Genomic DNA, 22,994 nt, shown 5'->3' on the forward strand with positions numbered 1-22,994 from the left:
ATTAACGACATACTACATATGTATTGGTCCTGAGACCATATAATAGATTACAGTATTCATCAAATACAAAGACAAATATATGCTTTAGCACCCTAATAAACCTCAGATGCACTGTTGCAAAAATAAGTATATACATGAGAATAAATGAAAAAAAAACCAAATGTCACAGCGCAACGTCAGTAGTCGTCAGTGGAACGGCGACCTGTTCTAATGTTTCACCGTCAGTGACACGTGACAGTTTCACATCTTCCGGTTGGTCAGTTCTTTGTGGGTTCTCACACACTCTGGCGCAGCGATGACTTAGCATAACGTCACAAGCTAATTTGAATATCACGTGACCGGACTTTTTCTCTTGTTTGTAGTATGCTGGCTGGCCGCATGGAACTCTGGGTAGGAGAGTGGGGTTCTCATTTGTCAGACACCCCCACGGTGTCAGAGACCCACCCACAGTGTCAGGGACCCGCCCAACAGTGTCCGGGACCCACCCCACAGTGTCAGGGACCCACCCCACAGTGTCCCCACCCTACACAGGGACCCACCCACAGTGTCACAGTCTCAGGGACCCACCCACAGTGTCAGGGACCCGCCCCACAGTGTCAGGGACCCACCCCACAGTGTCAGGGACCCACCCACAGTGTCAGGGACCCACCCCACAGTGTCAGGGACCCACCCACAGTGTCAGGGACCCGCTCCCACAGTGTCAGGGACCCACCCACAGTGTCAGGGACCCGCCCACACAGTGTCAGGGACCCACCCCACAGTGTCAGGGACCCACCCCACAGTGTCAGGGACCCACCCCACAGTGTCAGGGACCCAGCCCACAGTGTCAGGGACCCGCCCTACAGTGTCAGGGACCCACCCCACAGTGTCCCAGGGACCCACCCCACAGTCTCAGGGACCCGCCCCAGGGGACAGTGTCAGGGACCCACCGTAGCGTGTCAGGACTCCATACAGTGTCAGACCTGCCCCACTGTAGGGACCCACCCACACTAAGTCAGGGACCCACTACACAGCGTCTGGGGCCCACCCCACAGCAAGGTCAAGCACCCACCCCACAGTCTGGGGCTCCACCCCTACAGTGTCAGGGACTCACCCCGACAGTGTTGTGACCCACCCCACAGTGCCAGGGACCTCCCACAGTGTCAAAGGACCCACCCCACAGCTGGTCAGGGACCCACCCCACAGTGTCAGGGGACCCACCAATATTGCAGCGTCTGGGGCCCACCTCATTGTGTCAGCCAGACCCACCCCACAGTGTCAGGGACTCACCCCTCACACAGGGACTCCACCTGACTGGTTTGCCCCCACAGTGTCAGGGACCCACCCCACAAGTGTCAGGACCCACCCCTGTCAGGGACCCGTCCCCACAGTGTCAGGGACCCACCTCATTAGTGGTCTTGGACTCTCTTCGCAGTGTCAGGGACTCCACCCCGCAGTAATGGAACTTTTGTAGTTATAAAATGACTAATGGGTTTAGTTGTAGTTATTTAGGTTTTGCTGGCATAAGATGTCTCTTGTATTTTAGTATTGTACTGCTGCTGTAGTACTTTGCAGTATCGGTTTCGAGTTTCGTGACAGCCAGTATATCGTTTTCTCTTACAGTAGTATCAGAAGAATTGGCTTCCTTTAAGGGAACTATTTGTCTTTGTAGAGTGAGTGAGTTTAATTTTACGCCGCTTTTAACTGTAATCCAGCAATATCACGGCTAGGGACACCAGAAATGGGCTTCACACACTGTACCCATGTGCGGAATTGTACCCATGTCTCGAGGTGACGAGCGGACGCTTTAACCACTAAGCTACCTCACCGCCCCCTATCTTTGTAGAACCAGGGTGAGCTAGCTGTATGTATTGTCAAAGCACAAAAATCCATCTGAACTTGAATGCGAAGTCTACAGAACAAAAAGCCGAATTTGTCAGGAGAATTCTTTGTAATGTGTAACGATATATTTTAAGATAATAATAACTTCATTCCTGGAAGTAAGCGTCAGTCTTAAGGCATTGCTGAATACAGCGTTACTGACGTACGTCGCACAGACGATCCTGATTTATCAAGTCTTTCTTTCTGTGATGGAAGTGTTGATCTTCCCACAAACAAGTAATCTATTGTCAAAGTACAAATACCCAACGTAACGTTGTCAACAGAACAACAAGGAGGACTGGTCGTTGTCTCGTAATACGGCGTACAGGAAGCCCACTTTAGTACAGAGTTACTTCCCCTAGAACGTTAGCCGCGGTCCTAGTCCCGCTCCCAGGAAATATTGCTTCATGTGGTGTTGCAATATATATTCAGAACCGTGTGATAACAATCTGGATTGATTACGGAAGGTGTGAAATATTCATAAAGCAAACATATTTTATAAATTGATGATAATATATATAAGCCTTTTAGTCATCTAATTAAACGTATTTCATCAGTGTTTATCATTTCTGTTCATCTTTATGTAATTTACAGTGTTCAAAATAACTGATAAACATGTCAAATAATGACATCCTTATTGCAAATGGACATTTGATCTCCACACTGAAAGACTTGTTCTTTCTATTATTCTCCAGGAGTCATGATTTGTTCAGTGTTTGCTGAGTTGAATGAAGCGGCAATATAAGTATAATGAGCTCTACAAGAACACGATCGCAATTACCTAGCGATCGCAATTACCTATGTCTGTTCAGGTGGAGTTCAGCGCTTCCATGCCTCTCTCCATCAAAAGAAAACAGAATGGTGACGTATACTACTCAAAGAACGTTAAGGATCACTAGATCCTCTCGTGTAACTACAGATAGTCTGTCATGACAGAGTAAGTGAGTGTGTTGGGTATTACGCCGCTTTTAGCAATATTCCAGTAAATAAGACAGCGGGGGAACACCAGAAATTGGCTTCACATATTACATTATTAGCTATACTGGTGACCACCAGACTCCTCCCTATTGGTATAGGTAGACCACCATGCTCGGGTTGATTACCTGTGGTTATATAGAACTGGGTGGTCCTTAACTTGTTTTGAGTGGTATAAATAGCGAGTTAAACATGAGTGTTTCTGTAATGATACATCGTACGACAGTATCGTACTTTTCATCATGATAACAAAACGAGATTTCGACATGAAGATAATCACCTAGTCATTACAAGAGTTAATTACGTCATCATACAGTTTACACACATCGTTAGGGATCGTTCATAATTTATGGCTAGGTAATGGATAACCCATTTTGTTCTGGGGAGATGGGGGGATGGGGTTGAGCAATTTTGCACACATGTACTAGGGGGTCATTGATTTTGTATGATATGAAGGGGGCGTCACTTACTTTGTACGTAAATTTAAAGGGGGGTCGGCATTCACATTGTACATGCTTCTGCATTAAAATCATCATCATCCCCCTTGCCATAAATTATGAACGGTCCCTTAGTAAGGAATCTTGATGGAACGTGTCACAAAGAAAACGACGTACTTATAATTGTAGCGACCGGTGTTTTTATCATACAGGGCCAACACGGAGGCCATTTGTGAAAAGAGAGCTGAATTGTTCCCTTTAAGTATTTCAGGCTGTTTTCCTTTGGATGAACGAAATGGACAACTACCGCAGCCCGACAACGGATGGTTTTAAGCCCAGAATGTGCAAGCATGTCATGACGTATGCTCGGAGGAAAGCATTAAACTCAGCCAGGTACTCAAGCAAGAAAATACAGCACTTTCACTTCCATGCATCTTGTAACACCTTGGCAGACTAGGGGGACATAACTCTTCGGCTTCACTGTACTTTTAAGACTCGGTAGCGCAGTAGGAAGCTCGTCAGTCTCATAACCAGTCAAATGTCCTGTTGAGTGAAGTGAGTGAGTGAGCTGAGTTTCATGTTTCATGCGCCCTCTACACGAGGCACCATATGCGTGGCGTGAGAGTATGTGATATACGATGAAACATTACTAGATTACGTGCTATCGCAAATACACTGAAAGGTATTACAGGAATATTTACTAATTACAGTCAAACAAACCCGATATACCAACATTGACAGTAGGAGCAATGATGGCTGCCATTCACGTTATTTCAATGACTTAGTACCCAGCATATATACATTTGGGAACGCTAAGCATCCATAATGTATTTTCACATAATAGGAAGTATATTGGTGGAATGTGTTTGGTGTGTGAAGGGTGTGTGTGTGAGCGTGTGTGTCTGAGCGTGGGGAGGGTATTAGGTAGGGAGCTGATGCCAGACGGGGTGGTTGTGGGTGAGTGAGTAGATATGCATGACAGGGGATTATATGGTGGTGGTGAGTGTGTGTGTGTGTGCGTGCGTCCGTGCGCGAGCGCGTTTGTGTGCATGTGCGCGTGTGTGACGTCTCTGTATCACTACTACTGTACATCTGCTAGACAAATAATGAACATCTGCTGTACAACTACTCACAGTCTATTCTGCGTCTACATAACATTAGACGACTTGAAATAACATCAACTCCTTTATCCAGTTATTTACTCAATCACAAAAATGTGAACTTTTCTGATTATGAACACTGTTCCTTGACAAAGGTGAACATATCCTCACACGTTTCATCGATATAGAACATTACAAGAGAAATATGTATGGACATGTCGTTTATAGAACATTACAAGAGAAATATGTATGGACATGTCGTTTATAGAACATTACAAGAGAAATATGTATGGATATGTCGTTTATAGAATATTTCAAGAGAAATATGTATGGACATGTCGTTTATAGAACATTAGAACAGAAATATGTATGGATATGTCGTTTATAGAACATAACAACAGAAATATGTATGGACATGTCGATTATAGAACATTACAAGAGAAATATGTATGGACATGTCGATTATAGAACACTACAACAGAAATATGTATGGACATGTCGTTTATAGAACACTACAACAGAAATATGTATGGATATGTCGTTATAGAACATTACTATGTATGGACATGTCGTTTATAGAACATTAGAACAGAAATATGTATGGACATGTCGTTTATAGAACATTACAACAGAAATATGTATGGACATGTCGTTTATAGAACATTACAACAGAAATATGTATGGACATGTCGTTTATAGAACATTACAACAGAAATATGTATGGATATGTCGTTATAGAACATTACAACAGAAATATGTATGGACATGTCGTTTATAGAACATTAGAACAGAAATATGTATGGATATGTCGTTTATAGAACATTACAAGAGAAATATGTATGGACATGTCGTTTATAGAACATTACAACAGAAATATGTATGGACATGTCGTTTATAGAACATTACAACAGAAATATGTATGGACATGTCGTTTATAGAACATTACAACAGAAATATGTATGGACATGTGAACATCGTTTATAGAACATTACAACAGAAATATGTATGGACATGTCGTTTATAGAACATTATATGTATGGATATGTCGTTATAGAACATTACAACAGAAATATGTATGGACATGTCGTTTATAGAACATAGAACAGAAATATGTATGGATATGTCGTTTATAGAACATTACAAGAGAAATATGTATGGACATGTCGTTAGAAATATGTATGGACATGTCGTTTATCGAACATTACAACAGAAATATGTATGGATATGTCGTTTATAGAACATTACAACAGAAATATGTATGGACATGTCGTTTATAGAACATTACAACAGAAATATGTATGGACATGTCGTTTATAGAACACTACAACAGAAATATGTATGGACATGTCGTTTATAGAACATTACAACAGAAATATGTATGGACATGTCGTTTATAGAACACTACAACAGAAATATGTATGGACATGTCGTTTATAGAACATTACAACAGAAATATGTATGGACATGTCGTTTATAGAACATTACAACAGAAATATGTATGGACATGTCGTTTATAGAACATTTCAGACACAATGACTGGTTCTGCAGAGATAACTATCTCACTGTCTTCCCCGTGAGCCGGTATATCCGTGCTACCTTTGAAGTCCCGGCACTCGTGTGTATACAGATGATATGTATTTTGCTCAAAGCCATGTTTCAAAAGAGGAACATGTTGTTTTTATATACACTATGACAAAAAGCAATTAAGGTTTGTAAGCGTTTTGTTTCGCTTTGAAACTAACCCCCATACAAGTGTGTACAAAGCTCAAAACTTTGAAATAGATAGTTGAAATGCATTAGGCTAGAAGAGTGCTAAACGCTTTGCGTGTAGTCATAATTCTGTAAGCTTGTCAGAGGTCGACTCTACTTTATACAAAATCGTCTCGTTATGTTTATCGATAACGTGGACAGGAACCTTCAAACTTCTTGCCTTCTAGCACATACTCAGGTAATTATGATGCTCCTATAAATACCTCACTATATGGCTGAGATATTGCCGAGGTAACGTTAAATTTTAACTCACTCACTCACTCCTAAATACTGATCAAAATATAATGTCTTTTATATAGTCATAAAATGTTCTTGTAAATACCTGCACAAGAACAATGTTCTTGTAAACATTTACACAGGCACATATTCACATAGTACTTACACAAGAATAATGTCCTTGCAAATACCTACGCAAAACTTGAACAAGTATAATGTTCTTGCAAGTAGCTACACAAGTAAAATGTTCTTGCAAATACGTAAACAAGTATAATGTTCCTTCAGTACGCGTTTTATCTTTAGAATACTCAAGGGAATCCTACCTGTTCATATGTTGCTACCTCCGTGTTTGGGAAACCCAGGCACCGTCTATAGGAGTAGATTCGTAAAGGGAGATCCTCTGTTGATAACAAATTTTGTACCGTCCGGTTTTACGAGGTTCCGCCCTCAATTTTTGTAGATTGTATATTCATGTTAACAAACGTTCTTCTATGGAACATGTGTTCGTAGTGTTATGTATTTTTGAATAGTTTAATTTAAAAAGAACGTAATTTAAATCATTTACAGATAAATTGTCACTGTAATTCCTTGCTAGCAGGTTGTGGATTTGTTATGTTAATCTGCCTTAATGGTAGGACTTGACTGAGGTACTGGTGTTATTTTAGGGACGATCTCAACGTGGAACTTTGGTTCCGAATGGACGCTGGTCAGGAGAACGTAGACAATAAGTGAAAACTATGCACATGTATAACGAACTACGCAGTCCGACTTTTAAGAGACTGGGGTGATGAAAGCGCTTAAAACAGAGAAACATACGATATATTGTAGTGGATTCCACAAATATCGAGGCGACATAACTTTGGAACTTAAAAGAACTAAAAGCTACAAAAATAAGTAACAAATGCATTGCAAATAAATACATGGACCTCTATTCAAGGATTTTCAGTTGAGAAGAATGTCCTTCAGCCTATCACATTACAAAGTGGCGGACGAAATTAACACCAGCCAGTCAAATTAATGACGATAATTGGGCGGGGCCAAATTCAGCCAATAGAATTGAAGATAAAAAGGTTTGTTTAAAAAGTCTGTATCGCTGTCAGGTTGAATAAAACTCTCGTATTGTTGCATATACGTGTTCAGTACAAATGTATACATGTCCCGTTAAACCCAAAGTGTCTTTGCTATTTGTGTTATTGCTGAACTGTTGCCATTACCGGAGTTAATACTCACTCACTCACTGTTCTTGATGTTATATGAAAGCAGTAGCATCACCATCATCCAGTCAGACCATCATCTGCTGGCTACATCACCGCGTTATCGGGTTGCTGGAGACAACCTGTATACCAATCCAAAGCAGTGTAATCTCTCTCAATCTGTAAACACGCTAAACACTGATGATGGCCCCAGGCAATGCGCAAATATCCCTAATGGTAGGAGTCAGCGCCTCAATAGTAAACCCCCAGTCTGAAGATGGATGAGGACGTGTGTTGCAGTCACATCCATTATTCGTGTGAAGGGGATAGGGTGCTGGTAGACTGGGGTCACGTCTACTGATGACGAAGTGGTGTTTTATATATCGGTATATGAGAATGAGGGTGTCAGTTTGTTATTGTATTTGAAAATACGCCTGCTTGTGATAACTCTAGATATTTTAATATTTAAGATATTTATTGCATAGGTTTCAACGAAAGAACAGGGGAAATATTCTATTGACTACAAATATATTCTCAGTAGGTACAAAGATGCAGAAATACACATATACATTCCAAATATAAATGATATACATTGCAACAATTTCACTTGGAAAAACATATGTAGTATAATGACATTGAAACAATATGAGGTGTGAGGAGACTGTCGTAATACACAGAATCTATTTAAAATTGAAAATATGAGGACATATCTTGGAGACTGTTTCTGGACATCTGTTTGTGAAAATTGTTTAGAATTCTCAATTTTTATAAAGTGTACAAATTATTGATCATGATTAAGTAATATTTGTAGAAGTGATTCTCTTTGTTTTCCATACTTCGTACAGGATATTACATGGTGTTGCTCATCTTCTAAGACATTACACATTTCACAGAGACGTTGTTCTAAAGGGGTTGCAGGTTTTGTATATCTTCCAGTTTCAATTTTGAGTTTATGATTACTTCACTGTAATGTGAACTCATTGAGAAATGTGATCTATGAGCTTTGTTTTTACAATGGAATAGATAATTCTCGAGTTTTATAGATGGTTTGACCAATCTGTATGTTCTTAATTTGTTATTTGAAGCAGCCTATTATTGGTGTCTCCCAGTGAGATTGTTTGGGAAATTGCTAAAAGTGAAATAAAACCATACTCACTCACCCACTCTGTGGTAAATGATATCGGCCTGTGGTATATATTAATTGGTATGCCTGGACATGAAGTTTATGCCATCCACTGTACATTAACCTAACCATGTTGGCAGAGGTCGATTATGATTTTACACATTGAAAATAAAACGAAATCAGATTTGTCATAACGGCAGTTCGTTAAGGCATTCACACTAACGACTATTGCACTGTGGACTAGAGTTCGTTTCGCTATAGCCGAATATTCTTCATATCCGAATTTGCTTTTATCCGGGATTGAATGTTAAGAGATGGCATGAAAAATACGACGGTCATTTTACAAACTGCCAACAAGAACGGAACTGTCAACACATGAGAGTACAACATGTTTATTCTACAACTATGTTTGATGTGATAATGAGGAAAAGTTTTATCAATATTGCAAATTGCACAGGTGTGCTTCACAGATAGCAATTACAGCATAATGGCAGCTAATGCATATCATGCATACTACGTCACAAGATGGTAACTGTAAGTCTCTGCGTCTAGTATGCAATAAGTAAATACCTGCACATGCACTCTGCAGCTGTAGGAACGACGCTCAGTATGCATGTCATTCCGTTAGTCATTACGGCCCACGTTTCTTCTGTTCAATAGACGTGCTGTTCCTAATGGAACAGAAATATAAATAATAGTTTTACATACAATCTTTAATCTTCCCTGTATGCCGCTGTTATGAAATATTCCCTGTCATATTGACTATATAGTAAAAGCTTTATATGTTGTTCTTGTTTGCAGAATATTGTTTCATGAATTATATAAACATATAAAAATCTTTCTGGATTAACAGATAGACTAAAAATAGGCAGTTTTAGTTGCAGTCAGACACCTGTATCTGTATTTCCATTTGTGAATTGTTATGGTAAGGGTGGGGAGTGCGAATCGTCTGTATAGGCAATATACGTAGTTGTGTTAAATATTTGATATCTTAATCAACATGTGTCCTTGTCAAATGGAAATTTGCATGAAACCGTCTCCCCAAAAAAGTGCGATTGAAAATATATAAACAAAATAATGGTAGTTATATAAGAGGTGAACTTTAAAAGTAACAAGGAAAAATTGTGTCCAGGGACACGGATGCCCCCGCTGACATTCATAAGACATATAAAGATTAATAATTGAACAAACTTCACGAACAAGTTCAATAAACATCTATGCAACTATGAGATGCACACCTTTCGAGTCCCAATGAAACACATGTATAAGCTTAATCAATTCTGTTGAGCAGTTTTTGTGGAGAAGTGGATAGACTTAATCCCCTATTTCACTATCATCAGAGAGAAATTCAACAAAATTTATCTAAGTTCAAATGTCTCTAAACATACAAAAAACTATAAAATACAAAAACAAAATATGAGATGCACACCTTTAGAGTCTCTATAAAAGACATATGTAAGCTAAATGAGTCTTGTGCAGTGTTTTTTAGGAGAAGTGGATAAAGTACACCCCCTGTTGTATGGGACGAACTGGATGAATAGAACCAAATTCAACTAAGTTCAAACATCTGTAGAAGTGACAAAATTAAGAAATTGGATGAACAAGGTATGAGATGCACACCTTTAGAGTTCCAATGAAACACACGTAGAAGCTCAATCAATTCTGTTGAGCAGCTTTTGTGGAGAAGTGGATAGACTTCACCCCCTACAACACTATATTCAGAGAGAAATTCAACAAAATTTATCTAAGTTCAAACGGCATTAAAATTGGAAAAATAAATAAAATACAAAATCAAAATATGAGATGCACGCCTTTAGAGTCCCTATAAAGCACATGTGTAATCTAAATGAATTCCATAAAGTAGTTTTTGAGGAGAAGTGGATAACGTACACCCCCTGTTGGATGGAACGAACACTGGCTGAATAGAACAAAATTCAACTAAGTTCAAACATCTGTAAAAGTGACAAAATTAAGAAATTGCATACAAAATTATGAAATGCACACCTTTAGAGTCCCTACAAAAGACATGTAGAAGTTCATTCAATTCTGTTTGAGCAGTTTTTGTGGAGAAGTGGATAGACTTCATCCCCTATTACACTATCATCATAGAGAAATTCAGCAAAATGTACCTAAGTTCAAATGTCTCTAAACTTACAAAAAAACCAATAAAATAAAAAAACAAAATATGAGATGCACACCATTAGAGTCCCAAGAAAGCCCATGTATAAGTTCATTGAATTCCACAGAGCGGTTATGGTGGAGAAGTGGATAGAATACATTCCCTGTTTCGTACGGACGGACGGACGGACACCGAGGGTAACCCTATATGCCCCAGCCATATATGGCGGGGTCATAAAAATGATTCAATTTTGTGTATGAGGCTGACCACAGTATTACACCGTCACAGAACTGCTTGTGGCATTGTCAGGATGGAATGGCGTCTAGCAGCCAATATAAGAGATTGAAAGAGACGTGTATTGTAGTAAGTGTAAATATGTGTATAAATACACATGTACTGAACACAAGTACATATCAAACAGGAATACTAAACCATCCCGTACATCCAACCTGTGTCCAGGTTGTGGACCACCTAACCACAACACCACCCGCTGCTTTTGAGTTATGCATTATGTCCAGGTTATGTTTATTAATGTCATTGTATTCCTTACACTGGCGTTCTGAATTTCCAATGTAGAGTCAAATTCGTGCATGTGCGGGTCAACGTCTAAGTGAATGATAACACTATGAAGCACGACATTCACACTGTGTTTGAACTTTAAAGTAAGTCTCATTTTACTAAAGATATGGCCACTTTCACTAAATGTCAAGTGAAATAATGAAATGTATAGGACGTTGGAAAACACTGGCTTCAATAGTTGTATTAACCCACACAGGAGTTCTTTTGTTTCCTCAGTTCCTATATTGCCTCCGTGCTGGTGCCTAATATATTTTCCACACCGACCTAGTTTTTAATACAGGCTTACTAAGTCTTTTCTCAATGGGCACATTCATTTTAAATGCCATGTAAATTCGCTTATGTTCCTTTGCGATAAGGGCCTCACGGAACTTTCATAAAGGGACATAAAGTTTAATATCTTAGTTTGATATATTCAAGTTTCATCGCGAACGTTTTTATTAGTTTCGATTACATCTTCACATTATGACCTGGAAATAAAAAAATAGGTAAATAGTTTCAAAAGGATATGTTAGAATGTATCAACTCTTATACGTGTGGTGTGTGATTATGAATAGATTCGTTTTTTACAGCCTGCTTTGCGCTAACACGACGCTACATGAGTATTCGTAGAGCGGACTCAGTGACCGCGATATGCAACTTGCAACCATTCTCCATCGTCATTTCTTGATTCAGTGCAAATGATAAATAGTCCCAATTGTCTAGATTGTAGATATGCATTTGTCGCAATATGTTAATAGCATGATATGACGTTATTTTTCCAGGTAACTTTTTAATATTTCAGGAAAATAAAACAACTCCATGCATGGACAAGTTTAATCGTCGCCGCGAGCTTGAATAAGCACAAACTAAAATAGCAATTATATATTAAGTAAAGCTCAAAACATGAATATATGCGTGTGTAATGAACTGGTTAAATGCATAAACATGAACTATTATTTATGACGAGAAACAATAACATTCAAAGTAGAAACGTACATACTTTAGTTTTGGCATCTTTTTAACGGGATCATATTGTTACTTATTTTAGATTTTATGAAAAAAATATATGGACACTCTACATATGCACGATACATTGCTTCTACCTTGATGTGCCTCTCAATATATCGTTCCGTTTCAACAATGACGGAAGAGGTATACTGGCGCAGTAGTCGCCGAAACTAAGCATGTTGCATTTGTGTCGTTATTATTGGGTCCCTAAAACACGGACCCATGTCCCCGGCAGATGTAGGCGGCACTCTTTTGTACACGGAGGCTGATGTAAGTTATGTACGGCAACAGGAATTTTATTCTCAACTCTACTTTTAGCACAGATTTCTTATGAATATGGAGAGGATTTTGCCGCTTTTATTTATTACAGTTAAACCCCGTTAGTACCCCCGTCCCCGTCTTCAGTAGAATTATCACAGGTCATGAGCTCTCCTCGCATGGCAGATGCTGGTTGGATACATATATTTGTATTATATTTAACTGACGGGTTGAAACGGTAACAGAATACTAGTATATGAGGTAAATGGCGGAATCTAGTTAATAAATCACACCAAATAAATATAAAAACTCCAAAGACTTTGGACTGAAATTACGATTACATAGAATTGTTTATAAAATTCTCACTGTTGTCCAAGAAATGAATATGCTTAGGTCAAAGTGATATTGTTTTTGTAATGATACAGACCATTTTATTGGCGGTGGTGTATTATTAGACGGATTAATTCCTGTTTCAAACGTTTGCTTAATTTCACAAATATTAAATATTAAATAATAAACATAATTATTGCAATACAATGACAATACTGCAGTCGCCAACCAGTGTCCATGCAACTCTTACACAGTAATCTGATCACCCAGGACCCAACGGATGGAAAACAGTTATGTTTGATGCCATGGAAATGGAAATCCACAAAGAGAACATTGTCAAAATTGTGAAACTCGAACTCTAGTACACGGAACACTCTCAAAGGATGCTACAAACTAGTTGAATATAGAGCTCCAAGAAAATATAATGATATAAAACATGAAACTCACCTAAATATATGTAAGAGGTATTATACAAGAGTCATTATACACGGCATATACAGGTTGTAAGTTGATTGATGACGTGTATACATAGTGATATGCAGGAGTGTTAAGTCACAATAGTTTTATTGACGTTCATCTCGGGTTGTATAAAAGGAGTTTAAACATTTGTGTAAATTTTGTTCACATTTTGACAGTTTAATACATCCAGTGTTCTCGTGTTTGCAATCTGTGACAAATATACTTGTAGTTGTCAGGTTAATACGTTCGTATGTTTCGTAAGCTATTTATGCAACAGTTATTTCGTAACTGAACTGTGGGTTACGATGATCTCCTAGTATTCTATACCCTCCCCGAACAACCAGTGTAAATAGTTTCCACAGTACTAACCAAAATGTCTGAATATCGCAGACTGTGAGCGTTCATACTGTGGCCCGTGTGACCCAGAGACTGTCCCAACAGGAGTCATAACACGGTAGCTGACAGCATTTGGACATTTATATTGTAAATATAATACAGGTAGATTAGTTTAATCCTCCCATTCCGGTTAATAAATTAGTCTTGAGGCTCTGTTCACAAATTACCAGACACATTTAGCCGATTTTGTTTCAAACTAATGGCTATACTTGACCACGGCGCTAACAAAATACGCCCAATAAATATGCGGCACACTTTAAAGTCATCCATATTACAATCTCCCGAAAGATCTTCACGAACTGGTTCAAAATACAAGCGTGTTGTGCTCGGTGAGCGGTTGGGTTTGAAAACTGATATTTTCAACCCAAAGGCCTTCTCGCCTAAGACGCATTCCAAATGAAATAGAGATGGCTAGGTTTTTGTTGTGTTTTTCTGTGAGATGAAATAGTTTTTGTCTTCTCGCTTCACCATGGGTATAAATCACAGAAATATATGCGTGTAAAATGTCAGTCCCAACGACTAGTAAGAGTGGTTGGTCGCGATAGCATCGCAGTGAAACAGTGCCTCGATCGCCTGCACTCCCTCACCCCCGAAAACCGCTGAATGTAATTCTACGATAATTGATTCAGTATGGGCTTGGGTCGGGAACAGAAATACCATTCACTGATGTTGACATTTTCGCATATATCCCGCAAAGAATTGCGCCAATTTTGTGGTCACATATACGATTTCTTCATGACAGTGGTTGATTATAATGATTGCATTTTAATGCTTTAAATTATAGTGACACGTGAACGGTCGTTGGTGTCAAATAGATTGAGGCCTGTATTATCATAGCATATGTAAATGTGAGTCTCTCGCTCACTCGCAACCTCACACATGCAATAAGAACCCCACCATGTCGTGCACCCCTTCTCCATCAGCCCATACTCATCCCATTCTGGTACTGACATTAGGAGACCACAGGTTACTTGATTCCCCAGTGATGTATTGGAATACACTTAGAAGTATTTTTACTGACCTAAACACTTATGCTGAAGGGGTCGTTGTCGGCACAGGTACTACAGATATGTACCCCAGGTACGTTTCTGTATATAGACATGTACCCTAAGCAAAGACAAACTTGTAAAAACGTACCCGGTACCCTAAACGACGGACGAGTCCATATTCCGCAACCCAAAACCGAAACCGTATGTAGTTGTTCCCGTTCAGCTGATTGCGAGTGGTGTACGTTGTGCACCGTGAACTATTCGTTACTGTGTATGCTCTTATATAACGATATCAAATGCATCTAATACAACAGGTTGACAGTTCCGATCAAGGAAACTCCACAATGCAGAATGGAATTGTCCAAGGGTACGTTTCTGTATTCTGATTTTGGCTAGGGTACATTTCTGTATACATAAACGTACATGGGGTACACATCTGTAGTACCCGTGCCGACAACGCCCCCTTCAGCTACACATGTCATTGGCAATATATAAGTCTAATATTGGTGACGATCACTGTTATAGCGGCGGCATTTTAAAAAAATTGTCCACAATTTGTAAATATGTTTTTTAAATATAATTTCCATAATGATGATAATCAACAATGAAAAGGATAGATTATTAGAAAAGGAAGGCAAATGACTCTTACATCATGAGTGAGTGAGTTAAAATGTAACGTCACATCGGCGATATTTCAGCCATATAGTAACGAGAAAAACTTGGTTTAACTATAAGAAATATCCGTCACAAAGGACAGTAAAACAGTAACAAGATATCACAATTTGTCTAAAAACTAACCATTTCAAAAGATAAAAGACTTTATTCAACACAAAGATCAATATTACATGTAATGCCATAAGAGCTATGGACCAGCAGTCTAGATTCTATTGAAATACACTTACAATACAATATGATGTTAAATACTAAAACATTTATAGATAACATTTTATTTTGTGAATGCCTCTCTACGAAGAAACACTATTATGTTATTTTCTGCTTCTTTTTCTTCTTCACAATCTTCGTCTTCATTTGATCGTGTTTATTTGCAGCTAAGTAGACTGCATCCAGCCTGTCAACAGGACTTCCACTTTCTCTTAGAAGTTATTTTGTTTAAAGAAAATATGAATGAATCCAAAGCTAAGGAAATAAACCGTTGTGTGTGAAACATTTTTGCATACAATTAACATCAGCATATATCTACATACGAATCTTTGAAAAAGTATAAATTATACATAAGATAAGAAATTGAATTAAGAATTTATTGTATAAAAACCAACAATTAAACACCCACCCACTTGGGTGAGTACATAATATGTCTATCTAAAATAAGATTCATTCATTCATAGTGTGTACATACAATCGCGTATCGTACACGCGTCTGTCAGATATTCACAGATACAAAGCTTGTAAACATATTGATGAGATATTTCAGTTACAACTCATTATTAATGATACCTGATAGTGACAGAAGCTCACTATTGACTAAACAGAACAAGCAGAGGGACTATTCCATTCAGGAGTTTGTACACACTGACTATCGTATGTCAGGTATATTTATTATTGTAACAATTCCAGCAAGAAACGAAGATAACGCCGAAACAGGTTTGTGCGTTATGGTTAGAAAAAAATCAAATAATTGGGTTTTTTATGTATGCGGAAGTATACAAGCAGGAACTGATACTTACGAGCTACTCACGAAGAAACAGGACACTCTGTACACTGATTACATGTATATGTAATAACTCCATTTTCCGAATATTAACTTATTTCTCCTTACTTTCTTGGTTTATTCTTGCATTGTTTTGATATCCCAATATTGGCTATCTCTCTCTCTTTTTCATTGTTTATGCTATATTTCGCTGTATAAATATCTCATTCCAAACAACATGAGTGTATTTCAAATATTGACACAAAACAAATACGGATGCAGTTATTCTGGATACCATGAGCTTTGTTTACAGTATTTCAAGTTCTTTTAAATGTAATGTAAATTCCTGATGTGTCTAATTCAAGCAAAATCGGATAAGCAAGCAATGTCATGCTCCTTCAAGATGGCTTAGATCGCTGTTGAAGCAATTATGGCTCATAATTTATCGAAATGACTAAATATCCGTAAAAATGTACTCCATCACCAGATTTTCAGCATCTTAACTTCGCTTTTGAACTTTCGTTAAAATTCTTGTACTACATTTGTGATAACCGTGAACTCTGTGACCTTCGTGACCTCGTCGGCTTCCCGCCGTTGACACAGTTATCCGCCCCTAGTTGAAGCATCCGGGCACTGAGCCTGTCAGACTGTCAAAAATTGTTCAGCTTCCCGCTGTCAAGCTATTTGATAGAGAGACGGCCGTGAATATAATGTTTTTAATACAGGTTATAAATGTCTCATATTACTTTATAATTCCAGGGGTTTGGGCAACCTAGTTCATGCCGCACTGAGTATAATTTGGAACGCTACCAGAGTTTTATTGTGCCCTAGTCAGGCCTTGAAGACATATTTCATGGTTTCTCTTAAAGGTTTATATTGTTACCGTGTTTCGCTCACGTACGGATTATGGGGCAACACGATATTTAGAGTCAGCCAAAATGTGTGTCCACTGTGTTAAAAATGTTGTCTACCTGTATGTTAAAATGAATGTCAACAACATGTAGCCCCAACAAATTGTTTATGTGAACGTACTAGAAGGCGGGCTTATTGTACTAGGTGATGTCAGACAACATCGTTCAGAACAGTGAGTCCGTATATGACTCACAGATTCCGATCTGTGACTAGGAAACTCTCATGCAGACTCATATCTAAACGAGGGCGACAAATACAATAAATATACATAAAATAATTTTACAATAAATTATCAAAGATTTGTTTTATTTTCAGAAAATATTCACCATATTGCCACTGGTGATTTTATTGTTTTAGAATCATTGGAGTTGACAAAACGATCCAGGTCATTTGTAAAGACAGACTAGCATCAACACCCAATACGTACAACACGACATAAAGAACAGGTCGCGTTGTCGTACATCTATAACTGCTGCACCTTTTTAACAGGTTTTGAAGGGACGATGGTATACCGGGACAAGACATATTTTGACTTGTAAAAAACCCAAAAATTTCTGGCACGGTCGATCTTTGACGGTGTTATTCCAAACGTTGCCATGCGATAAGGTGGCGTTGTCGCTCTTTGTTATGCTTGCATAGTTGACAAAACGATCTCATGGCTCGTTGTGTATTTCACCAAGTGGTAAACGTATGAGAACTGGGTCCCTTCGGACATTAATTTCACTCTAAACTTGTGAAATACGGTTCCAAATGGCATTAGACTTAACTGAAACACGTATAATCAATATCAGACCCCGTGAAGATCCGGGTTAGAATTGGTCTTCAGCAACCCATGCTTGTCATGAGAGGCGACTAACGGGATCGGGTGGTCAGGCTCGCTGACTTGGTTGGCACATGTCATCGTAATCGAGCGGGAAATGTATTGAAACGTAGTCACCCGCTCTGAAAACGGCTTGATGCTTCCTGTTGATGTAGTAAACAGTTTTTAATACATTTTATAACTTAGAAGGTATAGAAAATTAATGAACACAATATCCATAGTAGGAGATGCAATGAAATAAATAACATACATCGACGGTAACACAAAAAAAAGGTTTAAGGCGTCGCTCATTACACGGAAACAAAGTATTTACTAGAAAAATGATGCGATGTATCAACACTGTATCGCACTGTTGGCTTGCGTCACTTTACGAATTCATAAACATAGTGGTAACCCCGGGGTAAGCCCAATAGTGAGTGAATGTAGGTGGCCTGGTACCATTTTAGCATCGTTGACAAACATCGTACAGCTGTAATACTGCTGAAACAAATATATGTTCATGATATAGTGACAATTGTACAATCGACTCTGCTTTTACCATAGATTTCTTATGGATGTGGAACGGGTTTTGTCGTCGTCTTACAGGTGTTAGTCTTTGAACCTGTCTTACAGTAGACTCCGTAGTCGCCATATCTGGCACAAAGGTCCTGTCTGATAAAAGTAATGAACTTGTCGATGAAATCTGTTAGATTTCCACTGTCGTACACATAATAGTCGGAGGCGAAGGATATTTCAGGTGTTTCTTTAACAAAGGCTTGCTTTATATCTTGAAGACCTTTGGTATAAGATATTCCTCGGATAATGTTAAAGGTCACATCCAACGTAAAACACAACTTTGCAGATTCTGATACCTTTCGGTATGGACTTACCGAAACAAATCGTCAAAAATGCAAATTCAACTTATAAAGTTGAAAAATAATGCGATGAAAAAAACCGCGCGAAATCGGAGTTCAAACGTTTCACTAAATTTCCCCAGACTTTTCTGGGGAAAACGGGTTTCAACAACTGGGCTGCGCTCATAGCATGTGCGCAGTGAAATAGGTTCGAGCAACTTGGAAGCGGGTTGTCCGGTGAATACTCGGTGAAGGCTTTGGTGTGAGCTATTTTTCTAATGTTGATATCTCACAGGCGCGAGCTTTTTATATGTTATGACAGTAAATTAACTGTTTATACAATTTCATTTGTCTATTTCACCACACGTTCTTCTTACCGAGTCACTTCTCAGTTCGATACTTAAAAGCAATATCATTATTCAGCGTTGACAGAATTTCTAACTGTGATATACATGTAGATATGTCGTTTTCACAGACAAAACTCAATGTCTTGTTTTATTGACACCTGTGTGTCTGCCTGCCTGTCTGCTAATGACAATATTCAATACACAGCTGCTATCACTGACCACATGCAATTTAAACTTAACACCAATCAGGCTATACACCATAAACAAAATGCATTGATTTATGGCCCGTTCGGTCTCTGTCACATTATGTAATTACACAGACAGGCAGGGGTGATACTTGAACACATGACATGTTATGATGTCTGCTGATTGCAAAATGTTATACACAAAAAATGAGCATGTATTTACAAAACCCAACATCTCTATATATACACACACAATAAGCCGTGAGGGCATCTGCAAATGAATCAGCCGTTACACTTGAGTGCACACCCACCCGCTCTGACTGGGTTCGGTATCCCGGCTGCTTCGTTTCTTGGGAAGTAAACCCAAGTACACAATATTGCACTTTTGATTTGCGATTGTACGCTTACAATTTTGTTTATATGTTTTTTCATAACCAGCAATGTATATTATATGTCATGAATAAGTGATAATTGTGTTTTAATTATGTTTGATTTTTTGGTTGCATGAGCCAGCCGGAGTCCGGGCATGTAAGGTCAACTTAAGAATTTAATTAAACAAAGATGTCAATGAAAATAGGCGAATGAGCAGAAAACAAGAACGAGAAGAAAACACAAACAGCACAAGAACTTAGCACCTGAACGTAGGGACTACTCCCCAAGGTGGTTACAAATTGAGCTTCAAGCCCTGTGGGTGTACATGTATATGGGTTACGGCAGCGGCTCTGATGATCATTATTAGTTCAGGGACTGTGACACAATCTATTATTATTAACCTCCTGACAGTAAGGGTGAGCAGCGCAAGCTGACACGTTCACATCGGGGGGCCAGCTTTATGATGGATGTTGAGATGTATTGGGAAACTACGCTGGATTTACGCTCATCTGTCTGCTAACATCGACGTTTCAAGAGGCCTGGTCTACATTGTACTTTTAACAGCTGTCAACAATCTTCAATCAGTACATCTGTTTTTTTTACTGGGAATATCAGTACTTTGGTGAGTTAATGTTTTAGATTTGTGTAGCAGGGCGTGGAGTCATCCCATAGATGACATCCTTACCTTGTCAGCTTGCTGTCGGGGTTAACCTCTTTGGTCATGTGGACAAGGCGTCCGACTTCGGATTAGAAGGTCCGTGGTTCGAATCCCAGCACGTGACTCGGAAATGTTATGGCCACTACATTTGTGACCCAATATTTTACATAGTATTGTATTAGAAATCTGTACTGTCATTCATTGTAAGCTTGTTTATTCAATATACAATTGAATATTATAGACTCGTCTGTGTTTTATTTTGCTGGTTTAAAGTCGACTCACAAACCTGTCATCTCAGTAATTTCTAAATCGTAACATCTGTCAAACCTCCATCCAAATGTGCTGTAGTTATGATAAAAATACATACTTTGTATAAGTTTACATGGGTAAGATGGATGCAAATGCAATTTGCTACTTTCAAGTTATCTATTTCTGTCCTGGAAACCAGTCAATAAAAAAAAAGCCCAATGATAACTAGTCAGATTTCATTGTGTGCATTACAAATGAGATACAAGTCAAACATATTGATATGAGCATTTGGCTTTCAAATGTTTATATTAATAACAATAAAAAACACTGGATTTTATTGCAACTTTAAGTATTTTTTTTCTATTTGAAATAGTATTTATTTTGTGTACAGAGAAAACAATGCAGCTTTGAAACATAAAACCAATGCATTTGTCAAATGCATTGATGAAATGAATTGATGTTATTTACTGATGCTGTTATGAACTACTGAAGACAGACATGTAGAATATAACAAATATTCTAATATAAAAGTTATTTCTTGAGTATTTTGAAAATAATAACATTTTCTAATAACACGATGTTACATAAATCAGTATTTTTTTCTACTTTGGTCAAGTTAACATATTTTATTAAGCTCAAAAGTACATAAACATAGTCAAAATCAAAATACTGTTTAAAAAGTTCTTATTTTCTGATGTAGGGTACATGTATGGACCATAAAAAATTCTGAAAACTTTTCATTGATACAGAAAATATCCCTGTAGAAGGTAATGTGAAAATATCCCTGTATAAGATAATGTGAAAATATCCCTGTATGAGGTAATGTGAAAATACCCCTGTTGAGGTAATGTGAAAATATCCCTGTATAAGATAATGTGAAAATATCCCTGTATAAGATAATGTGAAATTTAAAAAAAACCTCCATCATTTTAATGAAATGTAACTCTGATATGAAATTTTTTCTTACCTTCATGTAAAATACTTTAATTTCATTGGTCAATGACGCTTTTACAACGTTCCGTGTCACCCCTCCCAGGAGGGTGACAACTGGAAACAATATTACCCGCTGCCACGGTAACCGCCAAACTCTCCTCCGAGAAGCTGTATCGCTAACAATCTTATGACGTCATAATAAGACGGAGTTCGAAAACCTTTCGATCAGCTGTTTTTGAGTTCCCTATGTACACATTTATTTAACCGACTTTCACTTTATTTATACTACATGTATTTTATACAATGAATCGTTTGCACACTCAACTTAAACATAATTATCCATTTTATAGCAGTTTTAAGCTTGTCAGAATATGTTTCACTGATTTTAAAATTCTACAACAGCGTTGGACAAACTAGGTTTATTTTTCAAGTTTCCTTGAAACAGTTTTCAACAAAATGTGCTTGAAGAAAAACGTGTCACACTTTGCTATGGTTGTTGAACAGAAATTTCATCCCTGGACACACGGACTATTGCCATGTCCTTATGTTTGAAGATGACACAATCGCAGTAGCTCAGATCATGCCCATACAGATAAAGCTGCACTTGTGTCTGGTACTTTTGTGTCCTCCATCTTCTTCAGAACCTTTAGTTTCCTCCTCAGCAAGTGCAGGTATAAAAAAGACGGCATTGCGACACACATCTTTCAAGGACTGCAGTGTATCAATATCAGGAAGCGGCCCTTTCCCAGTCCCTGACACAGTTGTTCTGTTGGTCTTCCTCCGGCTGCTGAACAGGTGCTGAACCTGGTGTGAGCTGGAGCTGTAAGAGTCAGTCAGTGATGAGTGAGTATGGTTTCACGCCGCTTTTAGCAATATTCCAGCAATATCCCAGCGGGGGACACCAGTATGGGCTTCACATATTGTATGCCTGTGCGGAATTGAACCCGGGTCTTCAGCGTGATGAGCGGATGGTTTAACCACTAGCCTACGCCACCGCCCCTTTTTTATGGATATAAGGACTCTAAGGATGCGCGTTAAAGGCTGGCAGTGGTATGTGTATACGAGGGGCGATCATATTTAGAAGGGACCGTAAGCAAAGCCATATCCACCATTTCAAACCGAAACATGAGTCTCATTAACCTAATCAGACAATGACCTACTTTTCAGCCAATCCGAATTTTCTCGTGTGAAAGTGAAAAGAGACACCAGAAACAACTATGGTTACACTGAATTCCAATTCCTTGTT

The 22,994-nt window shown here is 38.5% G+C and overlaps 1 protein-coding gene across 1 annotated transcript; it reads left to right on the forward strand.

Moving 5' to 3' along the window:
- The first annotated feature begins 378 nt into the window (after positions 1 to 378).
- LOC124253149 (basic salivary proline-rich protein 2-like) lies at positions 379 to 1,439 on the forward strand. The gene is made up of 2 exons (XM_046686871.1): positions 379 to 972; positions 1,122 to 1,439. The coding sequence occupies exons 1-2, from the start codon at positions 379 to 381 to the stop codon at positions 1,437 to 1,439; spliced, it is 912 nt and encodes a 303-aa protein (XP_046542827.1).
- Positions 1,440 to 22,994: the final 21,555 nt, after the last annotated feature.

The sequence above is a fragment of the Haliotis rubra genome, unplaced genomic scaffold (genome assembly GCF_003918875.1).
Source record: "Haliotis rubra isolate DU_JTF1 unplaced genomic scaffold, ASM391887v1 Scf114, whole genome shotgun sequence".
NCBI lineage: Eukaryota > Metazoa > Mollusca > Gastropoda > Lepetellida > Haliotidae > Haliotis > Haliotis rubra.

What these genes read in the sequence shown, in the direction of transcription:
- LOC124253149 (XM_046686871.1), top strand. Translation starts at nt 379, where the DNA reads ATGGAACTCTGGGTAGGAGAGTGGGGTTCTCATTTGTCAGACACCCCC. An exon ending in AGTGTCAGACCTGCCCCACT is followed by an intron (nt 973 to 1,121) that starts GTAGGGACCCAC and finishes CCCACCCCACAG; the next exon opens with TGCCAGGGACCTCCCACAGT.